We start from the raw sequence: 13,204 nt of genomic DNA, 5'->3' as shown, positions 1-13,204 counted from the left end.
TGTATAACATTAAGGGCCTATACATCAGTTGAACTGTTTTAAAAGGTATAATTTCCTTATAAGATTGCTCCAGTAATTATGTGTTTTGTCCAAACAGAACAAATAGAGCGAAAATAATGCAAAGAGGGAGGGTGCTTAAATCAACAGCAGATGGCACCTTGGAAACGCCCACTTATTAATAAATATTGACGCGTGTGAATGAATTTGTTATGGAGCGCCACCAATATGTTATTTATGCCAACCGGTCGTTTATGACGTGGCGCAGCCATTTTTCTGTGTGTTCATTCTTAACGTTCTTCTTCACGTAGGAAGGTTGAAATTAGGTTTATTAAATCATTCACCATCGTCTATGTCCTGTGGTATTTGAGAGCCAAATACATGCAGAATGTGGAGGGGAATTTTAAGATTATCATGTGTACTTTCTGCTGTGTTTTTGACGGTGAAAGCTGATGAACACACCCACACAGTAAGTGATTAATTTTGTATTTTCTACGTCCTGACATTTTGTTTTTAGGTCTGTGATGATGATAATGGTATTTTGATGTTTTATATTTTCATTTTACAACTGCTTATTTTAAATGATAGCCATTTGTTCCTTTGTGGAAGTACGTTCTTATAGTTGAACTAAGAGTTTAGCTTTATCAACGAAAACTGCAGTCCAACAAACAAATTAAACATGTCGGGAAAAGGAAGGAAGAAAGAAGATTTTATTGAACATGATGATCATCGTTTTTTATGAATATGATTAGGGCCTATCTTTCTCAAAAATTTCTGATTATTTTTGTTTAAAAAATGTGTAACCAGTGTGGTGGTCGGGCATGCTCAAAATAACTTAACAATATTTTAAATTCAGTGTTGTTTTTCAGTAGTTGCGATAATCGTAACCCTCCATCCTCCCGACGGTCGGAGACCGGAGGGTTACGACACAAGACTGATATTATCGGTGTAACTAGCAGTTTTGACCAGTTTTTGCCAGACTCGTGATCAGATTCGTCCTTTTTTTCCACTTTCCAAAATCATGACAGACATTCTAAACACATGGAGTTGATCTTTATTGTATGACAACGTCATCTGGAACCCTTAAAACTAGATCATGAAAATATTTGGCAGAAAAAACGACAAAAACTTACCAAAAGACTGACCGAATATATCCATAATCCATAGCGGGACCAACTAGTGATTTTGATGTCGCGCTTGCTTGGCAACAACCAATCAGCGTGACCCAACCATCGATGTCGTATGCGTATCGGCCATTCCAGCTTGCAAACTCACCGCACTGTGTGTGTAAGCACCGATCCCCCGCACCGAGTGCGCAGCATGCAGGCATGTACATGTACATGTATTGTGTACACTTGCACACACACACACAACGTCAGGGTGTGTTTGGCCATGTGGGGGTATGGAGCAGCACACGGTACTTACGAGCTGTATAGTTTGTGCACGCACGATGTTCATACAGTACATGTACATGTACATGTACATGCCTGCATGCTGCGCACTCGGTGGGGGGGATCGGTGCTTACACACACAGGCGGTGAGTTTGCAAGCTGGAATGGCCGATACGCATACGACATCGATGGTTGGGTCACGCTGATTGGTTGTTGCCAAGCAAGTGCGACGTTCAAAATCACTAGTTGGTCCCGCTATGGATTATGGATATATTCGGTCAGTCTTTTGGTAAGTTTTTGTCGTTTTTTCTGCCAAATATTTTCATGATGTTGTTTTAAGGGTTCCAGATGACGTTGTCATACAATAAAGATCAACTCCATGTGTTTAGAATGTCTGTCATGATTTTGGAAAGTGGAAAAAAAGGACGAATCTGATCACGAGTCTGGCAAAAACTGGTCAAAACTGCTAGTTACACCGATAATATCAGTCTTGTGTCGTAACCCTCCGGTCTCCGACCGTCGGGAGGATGGAGGGTTACGATTATCGCAACTAGTTTTTCAGTGGCTTTTGCTCAGTCTGTATAACAACAATCATCTATCATGTCTATTGCTAATTAATTGGTGTCTGTTGCTAGGTTGTGTTTGCTCATGGAGCAATTTGCTGTAGTGTAAAACCTCTCACAAGTGACAAGGTTCACACTCAAGAGTCAAAATAAATAAAAAAAGCTGGCAAAGCTTGTTAACCATGACAACAACCAACTGACTTAGCGAAGAGGGGTGTGAGATGTGCTGCCTCACCTGCGCACTGCTGTATTGTTTAATAAATGTATATACATGTAAATAGTTTCACAAAATCTTGGTTGCGCTTGGCTCGCACAGTAAAACAATCTGGTCTCCATTCAAAATGTAGCACTACCAGTCTACCGTCCTTGCTATAATATAATGAAGTTGGGAAAAGCTAAGGAAAAGTTTCCCTATGGCGCCACCACTTTTTCATTCGACATGAAATAATAAAGTATCTTAATTTTACCTCAAAAGACAATGAGATATCCCTTTTTGTAAAAATGAGTGAAAAAGTGGTGGCGCCATACGGAAAGTTATCCGAACCAAAAGCATTTGATTTTCCAAAAAGTGTGTGGGATATTTTACACAACAAATTCCAGCTTTGGGTTATCATCTATACAGGGAATGATTTCGCCTGTATCGCATCGCAATTTGCGATGCAATTTGGATGATTTGCTATGCGATTTCAAAAAGTGCATCGCAAATTTTGCGATCCAATTTGCGATGCATATATTGCATTATTTATGCTTGATACAAAAATATTGATTTTTTATTTAAAACCACTCATATTTAATCAATTTTCCCGCAAGAAAAACGAAGCTAAAATAAGAAATCACCGCCGACGACTAACGTTTTCTTCCATGATGTTGAATACTTTTACACACCGCTCTTGCACATGGTTGTACCCGCGAGTTTAGTATTTATTTATATTTTTTTCCTATTTTTCCTAACCATGCACAACTTCAAACAATACTTATCTCACTGGATGTGATACAAATGTTGGCAGTTCTTTGTTCAAAAGATGTGATTGTTTTTGGCTTTCCTTCATAAAATAACACAAACAAAATTGCAGTTTAGATATAAGGCCTGTAAAACTTACTTTCTCTTTTGACCTTCTCACAGTACTCCTTGAAGGAAGAGGTGGTACTATGGATGAACACAGTTGGTCCATATCACAATCGCCAAGAGACCTACGGGTTCTTCTCGCTTCCATTCTGCCGAGGACCCAAGGTAGAGATCAGTCATTATCACGAGACATTGGGAGAAGCTCTCCAGGGTGTCGAACTGGAGTTCAGTGGTTTGGACATCGATTTCGCAGGTAAGAAATACTTCTAATAAGAAGGTCAACATTCCAACATGCATAAAATAAGAAATCTGTGAAAATTGAGACTCAATTGGTCATTGAAGTGGCAAGAAAATAAGGAAGAAAAAAAAGAAAAAAAACACTCGGATGGCTGAGAATTGAGCAAGGCTTCAAGCCTGAAGTCTTTCTCAGATTTAAATCATATTTGAGTGAGAAATTACCTCTTTCTCAAAAACTATGTTACTGTAGAGGGAGTCGGAGTTCGCAGAGCAAAAAGCTTTCTTTATAAAATGGCCCTGCACAGGCCACACAGCCCGGGAGAAGTGGACGGTTGTTGCATCAACGGGCAGCTACAACGATTGATGTTACTTACATTTTTGGTTGAGCCAAACGGTAGACTACAAACTTACCAGACCATTTTTTTGTATTTCAGTGGAAATGCCACAAACGAAATACTGTGAGGTGGACATGACCGAAGATTCTTTCAAAGCCTTCACATACGCAGTGAAGAATCACTACTGGTACCAAATGTACATTGATGACCTTCCCATCTGGGGTAAGTAGGAAATCATGGTTAAAGGAACACGTTGCCTTGGATCGGATGAGTTGGTCTATAAAAAAGCGTTTGAAACCGTTTGTTATGAAATGCATATGGTTAGAAAGATGTTTTAAAAGTAGAATATAATGATCCACACAAGTATCACTCAAAATTGCACGATTTTCATTTTACGTCGCGAACTCTCATGGTCGGCCATTTATGGGAGTCAAGAATTGACTCCCATAAATGGCCGACCGTGTTAGTCGACGAGGTAAAAAGAAAACCACGCAATTTCGAGGCATATTTGTGTAGATCATTGTATTCTACTTTTACAACATCTTTCTAACCATATCGATTTTAAAACAAACGGTTACAGAACGCTTTTTTAAGACCAACTCGACCGATCCAGGGCAACGTGTTCCTTTAAGAGTTGCCTCCAAGCTAATGACTAATAATATGTGGCGTGTCATGGTCAAACGATGTCAGGTCACCGGACCCAAGCTCTGGTTTTGTCAGTAGCATGGGGGTCGAACAAAGTTGGGAAGGTAGTGCATTCTGCTCTTCCAGTTAGGCTCCTAATGGATGATACTCATGCCTAAAGGCTAAGGGTTACCCCATCACAGTGTGTAAGGATTCCTTACACACTGTGATGGGGTAACCCAGTTTCAGTCCAAGGGAAAGGTAGCTCTGCTCCTGGTGACAGTTAATTTGGTTGAAACAATTCAAAAGACCTTATTTCCGTTCAGCGTGCTTAAGCCAAAGATCCAAGCATTTTGGTCTCGAATGCCCCACAGTTTAAAAAATTCCTTGGGGAACCCTGAAAAGGATGGATGACTCTCAAAGTGGCTGCTCTATTTACACATCTATTGATGTGTTTTCTCCTTCTAGGTATCGTCGGTGAAGTGGATGATAGTCCAGAGAAAGGGCCAGACTATTACATCTGGACACACAAGAAGTTGGACATCGGCTACAATGTCAATCAGATTGTGGACGTTAATCTGACCAGCGAAGTCAAGGTCAAACTGGAGAAAGGAGTGAAAGTTCCATTCACATACCAGGTATGAAGATCTTACGACCGCGGGACTCAAATTTCTCTTGAGCCCATGAGCCCGCCAAACTTATAGGCCTCAAAATGACCCACGGCACCCACAGCAATTAGTGTAGGTGTCGTGTGCTTTTGTTGTGGTGCCCTCTGCAAGGTTCCAATACAAGCTTTTTCCCCATAGAGGTGCACCTTACAAGAGGAAAATTGCTTGGCCCAATTTCATAAAACCTGTAAGCACAAAAATATGCTTAGCATGATAAAAACAGGATAACCAACCACATTGCTAAGTGATTTTCAGGATAAGCAAACAACAGCTGAATACCAGTATCCAGCAATATGCAACAAATGGAAATTTGGTTGTTAATCCTGTTTTTATCAAGGAAGAAATTTCATGCTAAGCAAATTTTTGTGCTTACAGGCTTTATAAAAATGGGCCCTGTTCCCCTTCAAGAGTGAAGTTCAAGGCCTGCACTTGTTGGTACCAACTTTAGGGACTAATACCAATATCACCATATTGCAAACCAAATCAAAACGTACCATAAACTATGATAGCCTTTCTAAAAATTCAGTTTAATACCAGTTTTCAGAAAAATTTCTGTAAAATGTATAACCTCTAACCCTCTTTTTTGTTGTGAAGGCTACAGCCATTAAGATTACCGTGTAGAGGAAAAATGTTATTTTAAAAGACCGCTAATTAGAGTCTAATTTTAATACAGTGCCTTGTCTGGCTGCTATCAAATATCAATTTGATTTCCTTGGACTGAAATTACTGAATTTATTTGTTATATTTCAAACAAATCATGACAATAATATGTTTACTCTTTTGTTTCTTTCTAATGCCAGGTTAATTGGAAAAAATCACCAATGAGTTACAGAAAGCGTTTTGATAAATACTTGGATCCTAACTTCTTCAACCACAGAGTGAGTATTTATTTAATCCTTTGTTTGTTTATTTATTTGTTTGTTTAGTTTATCTTGGGTAAACCTTCAAGTGATATATCCAGGAACAGGAACGAGACATTTTAGACTTTTGTCCTGAACTCAAGTAATAAATTACAAAGGTTAAGTGACCGGGTAAATTTTTTATTATTTTGGGTTGAACAAAAACAAATTTACTAGAGTTGGGATTTGAACCTTTTACCTCTGGATAAACATGCCTATCTGTGAATGTTATCCTTTTCATTTTCGCTCAGCAGAAAATTATTAGCAGTACTTTCTGCTTAAAAGTACGGGCTGTATACTCCCCAGGGAGCTGAGATGAGTGACCATTGGTAATAATGTTGAAGCGCCACAAGCATCACTGCAAGACAGACCTGAGCACTATTTATTAGAAGCCACTGTTATTACTATGATCATTTATTATCTATATACAGCCCAGGTCTGATTTGAGTTTAGTGCCTCAAAATTGTAAACCTTGTCCTTTTTCTTAGTTAACATAATCGGTATGACGAACTAAAGACTCTGTTTTTCTTGTTTTGTAGATTCACTGGTTCTCAATTTTCAACTCCTTCATGATGGTTATTTTCTTGGTTGGTCTTGTCTCCATGATTCTCATGAGGACTCTACGTAAGGATTACGCCAGATACAGCAAAGATGACGACCTGGACGACATGGTATGTGATTTGGGTTGTTATTTTTCCTCTAACAGATTCGGCCCTTTTAATCTTTGTATCCACCAAAAATCTTTGTATTCTCAAACTGTTTGTATCCTCAAAAATCTGTGTCTCCTTAAAAATTATTCTCAGGAAGTCTGAGGTAGGTACAATTGCTCATTATCCAGCCAGGCATATCGAACTTACCAAACATAAAGGTGACTGAGTTTATTATAGTGTATTTTGGACGATTTGTGATTGTCAGCCATTTCTCAAGGTTTTGGGAATCGCGGTGCATGAATATGGTTAGGGGGCAACCTCGTCCCCAGGGTGTGTCGAGCAGTTACACGGTTGACCGCTCTCTCACCCTGGTTTTGGATCATAAGTATAAATATTAAAATAGTCTGGCTACTTTTCGAAATTCACATCTTCGTCATAATGTCGTAGTACGGTACCAGATTTAATAGCTTGTTGGTTGCCGGCGGCTGGCTGTACCTATGAATATGAAACATATTCTAATATTGTAAAGTCAGTGTCCAATCAGGGTCCAAGTAAGGAGTTTCCATCCCAGGGTTTACTATTGTAAACATGGTTGAAAATAAAGTAAACCATGGGGACGAGGTTGGGTTAGGGGGAGGGTTTCGAAAGAGAAACAAAAAGTCCCTGTGCTCCAACAGAAGCTTTTTCCTTATAGTTCAGGTTTTTTCCATTAGCCTATCACATCCCAAGGTATAACATTTATTTTTTTTATTGATAGGAGCGTGATCTTGGTGATGAGTATGGATGGAAACAGGTTCATGGCGATGTCTTCAGACCGGCTTCATACCCGATGCTTTTCTCAGCTATGATTGGTAGCGGTTATCACATGGCCTCAGTGGCTCTAGCGGTCATACTCATCTCACTTTGGGGTCAACTCTACACTGAGTGAGTAGATGCACCCATGGATTGTTTTGAATTTTAGAGGATAAAGATTATAATGTGTTTTTTTTACCATTTCACTGATGTATATTAAGCACTGTATGCGTGGTACTTTCCTGAGTTCTGTAAACAAAATCCACAGGCAAATCACTCGGGTGAGATTTGCACCCACGACCTTTGCATTGCTAGAGCAGATGTCTTACCACTTAACCACTGAAAGTAATTTCCTCTTGTTGTCTTGCATGTCTTGTAGCATACTTTTAATGTATAATGCAAAATAGGCCGTTTTAAAATTTCAATTACAAACCTTGATAAATATTTGCCATTTCCTGATAACTCTTTTTGTGTTTAAAGACACTGGACACTATTTGTAATTGTCAAAGACCAGTCTTCTAACATGGTCTACCTCAACATATGCATAAAATAACAAACCTGTGACTGCGTTACTTCAGGGGGAGCCGTATCTCACAATGTTTTATACTATCAACCTCTCCCCATTACTCGTTAACAAGTATGGTTTTATGCTGATAATTATTTTGAGTTAATAACCAATGGTGTCCACTGCCTTTAATGATTATTGTTTGCTGTTTCATGTTTATGTTGTTTGTTTACAGTCGGGGATCCATCTTGAGCACCAGTATATTTGTTTATGCAGCAGCTGCACCCGTCAACGGATACTTTGGGGGTGGCCTCTACTCGAGAATGGGAGGTAAGATAAGACACAAACCTAAGGGTTGTTTGAAAGTATCCTTCCTCACTTCTGGCCAATTCTACAGGGCTCAAATTTTACACTGGACTGCAGGCCCGCGGCCAATAGTATTAGCATGGGGCCAGTAAATTCAAGACCAAACACCGTGCAAAAAAGTTTGGCTGTCTTGTGATTCTTCAATTAAATAACAATACCTCACCGTGTCAACAATCTTGTTTTTAAATAGTTAAAATGTTGACTTTGGGTCTGATGAATATCCTTCATTCTATTCCGTAACGAAGTTTTAATGAAAGACATATTTTTAATGAGATAAATCTCCACTTGTATTTCAAATAAAAACAGTTGAATGCATGTGCTGAGAGTGTTGTTGTTTTTTTTTGTTTTTTTTTTTTTTCTCTACAGAGAAATCTGGTCCAGAAAATTTGTTAAACTATCATTGATCCTGTAAGACCAGTGCCTGTCGTTATCCTTGCGGGTAAAGACAGTGGACATGTCTAGACAATGTGGGGTACTAAGAGTGTGATTAATCAGAATTTCTTGATTTTGACCGACAGGTAAAGTGTGGATTAAGCAGATGCTCCTCAGTGCTTTCCTGATGCCGCTCATGGTCTGCGGACTCGCCTTCTTTATCAATTTCATCGCTATTTATTATCACGCATCCAGAGCCATCCCCTTTGGAACTATGGTAAGTGTTGTCCAGGTTACTTTAAGGCAGTGGACACTATTGGTAATTACTCAAAATAATTTTAATTGGTAATGGGGAGCTCTCTTTGATTTGGTTCGTCAGCCAAAATCAGTGTAGCACTTGCCTTGAAGCGGCCTGTATGCTTCGTTTTTGAAAGGGCAAGGGCACGCTATATGAGGAAATTGTAAATTTCTACTGGATCATTTCAAGGGCGCCAATGCAATGAATAGGGGGCATGGAGGCAATCACCTCCATTGCCTCCATGAAGTATCAGGCCTGACATGTTTCTAAACCACAGTTTTGTTTTTCTCTCCATTGTTAGGTTGCAGTGACTTGCATCTGCTTCTTTGTGATCCTTCCTCTAACTCTTGTCGGAACCATTGTCGGCAGAGCGATAGCCGGTCAGCCCAACTTCCCATGTAGAGTCAACGCTGTCCCGAGACCGATACCAGAGAAGAAATGGTTCATGGAACCCTCTGTCATCATCTTGCTCGGTGGAGTTCTACCGTTTGGCTCCATCTTTATTGAAATGTAAGATTTTTTTTTTTTTATATATATATATATATTTTTTTTTTTAATATATTTTTTACGGTTAGAATGGCTTCTGACTGGCACCTCCAAGCAAAGATATTGACTTATAGGGAGACAGCCAGCATAGGGCTGGGTAGCTCAGTTGGTAAAGCGCTGGGCCCAATTTCAAGAGCTGCTAAGCACAAAAATTTGCTTGGCATGAAATTTCTGCCTCGATAAAAACAGGATTACCAACCAAATTTCCACATGATTTTCAAGATGAGCACCAGTAACAAGCAATATGCAACAAATCCAAATTTAATAATAATAATAATAATAACACAGCATTTATAAAGGCGCGCTAAATCTGGTGAAAGACCATTCAAAGGCGCCGGTCAAGATGGAAAGAGGGAAAATTCTCAAGTGTTGGGGAAAGCAAGTGTGAACAGGTGTGTCTTAAGTTGATGCTGAAAGATGGAGATGTCATGGATTTTCCTGAGGTTTTCAGGGAGTGAATTCCAGAGCCTGGGTGCTGTAATGGAAAACCCCCTGTCCCCGTAGCTGGCTAGACGAGACCGGGGAACAAGGAGCATGTTGCTGGTGAATCTAAGACCCGGTCTTGTAGTACGGGGAGTCAACAGGTTTTGAATATAGAGTGTGGCTGAACCTTGGAGTGCCTTGAAAGTGAGAATGATTATTTTGAATTTGATGCGTTGTTTGATGGGAAGCCAATGTAGATTATAAAGGATTGGAGTGATGTGGTCATGCAATTTGTTTCCAGTCAAGAGACGTTTTGGTTGGTAATCCTGTTTTTATCTAGGAAGAAATTTCATGCTTAGCAAATTTTTGTGCTTAGCAGCTCTATGAAATTGGGCCCGTCTGTGACAATCCGGAGCTTGTTTGTTCAAGTCTTGTTCCAGTAAATTGGTCTTTGTTCAAACACAAGTTGTTTAAAAACTACCCAGTCGGTCTCCCGTGGATTATTACTCGTTACTAACTATTAAAAAGTTGTATCCTCTCAAGGTGATCCCTTGATCCCTTCTTCTCACGCTGTATCATAAACTTGGGTGTGATCCCTGGCTACACGACACCTAACGGTGGCTTCTGACTGGCACCCCGCAAATAAAGATATTGATATTGGTAGAATGTTGGTTCAAATCTCGCTCCAGTCAACTTGTCTTACGTAAAAACGAGATAGTTCTATTTTGTATTCTCCTCTTAAGCCCGGTTCATACTTTCTGTGTATGCGAATGCGAACGCGAATTTGGTGATGCAACAATCGGTAAGCTAAATCTTTCTCCTTTGTGACGCAATGAAATTCGCTTCGCACGAAGCATTCACAGTAAGTACGAACCGGGCTTTAGTTGACATAGTATAATGGTTTCTGAATTTTTGTATAAATAAAAATGAAGGCAACAGTAAACTACATTTCTGAAATGATTTGATATTTGTTATGCAAATATATCCACTTTTTCATGATCCCACCCCACAGGTATTTCATCTTCACGTCATTCTGGGCCTACAAGATCTACTACGTCTTCGGCTTCATGCTCTTGGTTTTCTTAATATTGGTCATAGTCACCGTCTGCGTCACTATCGTCTGTACATACTTCCTACTAAACGCGGAGGATTATCGCTGGCAGTGGACAAGCTTCTTGGCGGCCGCCTCAACGGCCCTCTATGTTTACATGTACTCCTTCTACTATTTCGTGTTTAAAACAAAGTGAGTAAATTTGATCAAATCTCATTTTTGTTTTTATAAACCTTCTATGCATTGACGTCATCCAGCCGCAATCTTAGAGGTAAAATTGTGACGAAACCATCAAAGCGCACAGATTTGTACTCATTTGGCCAAAGAACGGCTGCTTGTTGACCTCTAAGTGAGGGCGCCCTACTGATATGACATCAGGTGCATAAGGTCCATTATCCAAGTGACAATAAATGGAGAACCAAATAGTCCACATTGTGTCCAAAAACATGTGGGTTTGTATTTTTGGTGATTCACAGAGTAGGTAAACCTCCTGAATTGTAACATCTCGGGGTCTGCGCCTGGAATAAGAGGGAGCCCAGACCTGAGCCATTTCCAGGAATTGATTTGTTTGTTAAATCTCATCCTTGTTATTTTTCAAATGAAAGTAAACATCTAAAACCTGCGTCCAAGTTGAAGTGGACTTTCCAAACAAACTCTCCGAAATGAAACAGAAAAATTTATTCTTGAAATTGAAGATACGAGTCCAACACGGACTGATTAAAGGTGGGGGGGGGGGGGGGGGCAATCGTCCTGGTGGTTAATTGTCCAAAACCCTGTTAAGGAAGTTGTCTGACATTGTTGGGTTCTCCCAAGGTGTTTTTTTTTTTTTTTTTAATTAGGGGCATTCTGACCCAAATTTTTTAAAGTTTGGCTGAAGGACGCTGAGTTAAAACAAGGTCTTTTGAGTGTTTTCTTCTTGGTGTTTAACTTGGTTTAAAAACCCCTGCTGAGCAATCTGAAGCATTCTATATATATTTTTTTTTTGAATCAGCAGAAATTCAAGCGTATTTGGAACAATGCGGGAGAATTCATCAGTGTTACAATAGATCTGGAAATTGGCGTGAAGTGTACACCAAAAAAATTATTAAACCATCAATTTAAACTGATTTATTGTTTCCCCCCCCCTCACCTGCAGAATGTACGGCCTGTTCCAGACGACGTTCTATTTCGGCTACATGGCACTATTCAGTATAGCTCTCGGTATCATGTGTGGTACTATGGGATACATCGGAACGAGCACCTTCGTTAGAAAGATCTACTCGACTGTTAAGATCGATTGAGGTCACGTACCCCCTCACCCAACCCTACCCCACCCCCCTGAACAAGAACCTTCATTCAACTCTTATGGTGGCTTGGAGATGCTGAGCAGCAAGAGGTTGTGTGCTAATCCATTAAACCTTGGACCCCGCCCCCTGCTGTGCTCAAAGCTTCATCTTCGACTTACCCATGCCAGCCTCCCCTCTTCTTCAGCGAATCCATCTGTGCCTATTTTATTTGTGTCCGTCTTCTTTAGGAAATGACTTTGAACCAGAGTTTGTGCAACGAATGATGCTGAGCTACACATCGTCGCATCTCGATTTTGCCAAAAAATTGTATCTCGCACGAAAATGCTCTGTGGGAAAAAAACATTGTATCTTGGTGTGTACTTGTTTTTGTCTGTACATCCGAGCTCTTTAAGCGAGATACAACATATTGACGATTTCAAAATCATGCATAAATGTAGGTGCTTTAAGGAGACACAATGATTTCTTTGTCGTTCCATTTCATCTATTGATTCTGATGCCCTGAGTCAAAAGCAGCCGTTCTTGTAAATAGCATATTAGACTTAAAATTTACAGGAAGTAATTTTAGTAAAGACTATTTTACACATTTATATTCATGAGATGTGATGTCCTAAACATTCTACAGTCTACTCTTGTTACAACGAGAACCCTGGGACTGGCCGAAATGATTCTTTATAAACAGGAAGGTCGTAACAAGAGTACAGCAAAACAAAGAAACACAAAGCAGAAATGAGATTGGGACCTTCAGAATCTTGCCCCCTTGAATGGCGTCACACGCGGCGTCTGGTGCCACGCTCACCATGTTGGTGGGCAAGTTAGGTTTACGTGTATTAACGCCGCGTCGTCTAAAATGTGCACTTCACTGCATAGCGCACAGCATACTCTATGCATAGAGTTGTACATGAAAACGCACAGTGAAATTGCCCACCAGTATGGCGCATTCAAGATTTTTTTTATGATGATGTCAGGTGAAATGGGTCAATACTCTTAATAAGCCGAACCTCTTTATAGCAGTGCTCTTTCAGGCCTTGAACGCCACTCTTGAAGGGCCCTACAGTTTCCTCTGGTGAGGGGCACCTCTATGGTGAAAATGTGTACAGGCACCTTGTACAGGGCTTCACAGCTAAAGCACAAGGCA

At 40.0% G+C, this 13,204-nt stretch overlaps 1 protein-coding gene across 1 annotated transcript; it reads left to right on the top strand.

Moving 5' to 3' along the window:
• The first annotated feature begins 269 nt into the window (after positions 1-269).
• LOC117303739 (transmembrane 9 superfamily member 3-like) lies at positions 270-12,928 on the top strand. Its single transcript, XM_033788050.1, has 12 exons — positions 270-466; positions 3,075-3,270; positions 3,689-3,811; positions 4,682-4,851; positions 5,682-5,759; positions 6,320-6,451; positions 7,188-7,354; positions 7,963-8,057; positions 8,612-8,742; positions 9,065-9,273; positions 10,745-10,975; positions 11,919-12,928. The coding sequence occupies exons 1-12, from the start codon at positions 386-388 to the stop codon at positions 12,061-12,063; spliced, it is 1,758 nt and encodes a 585-aa protein (XP_033643941.1). The 5' UTR covers positions 270-385; the 3' UTR covers positions 12,064-12,928.
• The last annotated feature ends 276 nt before the right edge of the window (positions 12,929-13,204 follow it).

This window comes from Asterias rubens, chromosome 20 (genome assembly GCF_902459465.1).
Source record: "Asterias rubens chromosome 20, eAstRub1.3, whole genome shotgun sequence".
Taxonomy (NCBI): domain Eukaryota; kingdom Metazoa; phylum Echinodermata; class Asteroidea; order Forcipulatida; family Asteriidae; genus Asterias; species Asterias rubens.
Note: the sequence above shows the minus strand (reverse complement) of the source record. Positions and strands in the feature narration are given on the sequence as shown.

What these genes read in the sequence shown, in the direction of transcription:
- LOC117303739 (XM_033788050.1), top strand. Translation starts at nt 386, where the DNA reads ATGTGGAGGGGAATTTTAAGATTATCATGTGTACTTTCTGCTGTGTTT. An exon ending in ATGACGACCTGGACGACATG is followed by an intron (nt 6,452 to 7,187) that starts GTATGTGATTTG and finishes TTTTATTGATAG; the next exon opens with GAGCGTGATCTTGGTGATGA. An exon ending in TGGGGTCAACTCTACACTGA is followed by an intron (nt 7,355 to 7,962) that starts GTGAGTAGATGC and finishes GTTTGTTTACAG; the next exon opens with TCGGGGATCCATCTTGAGCA.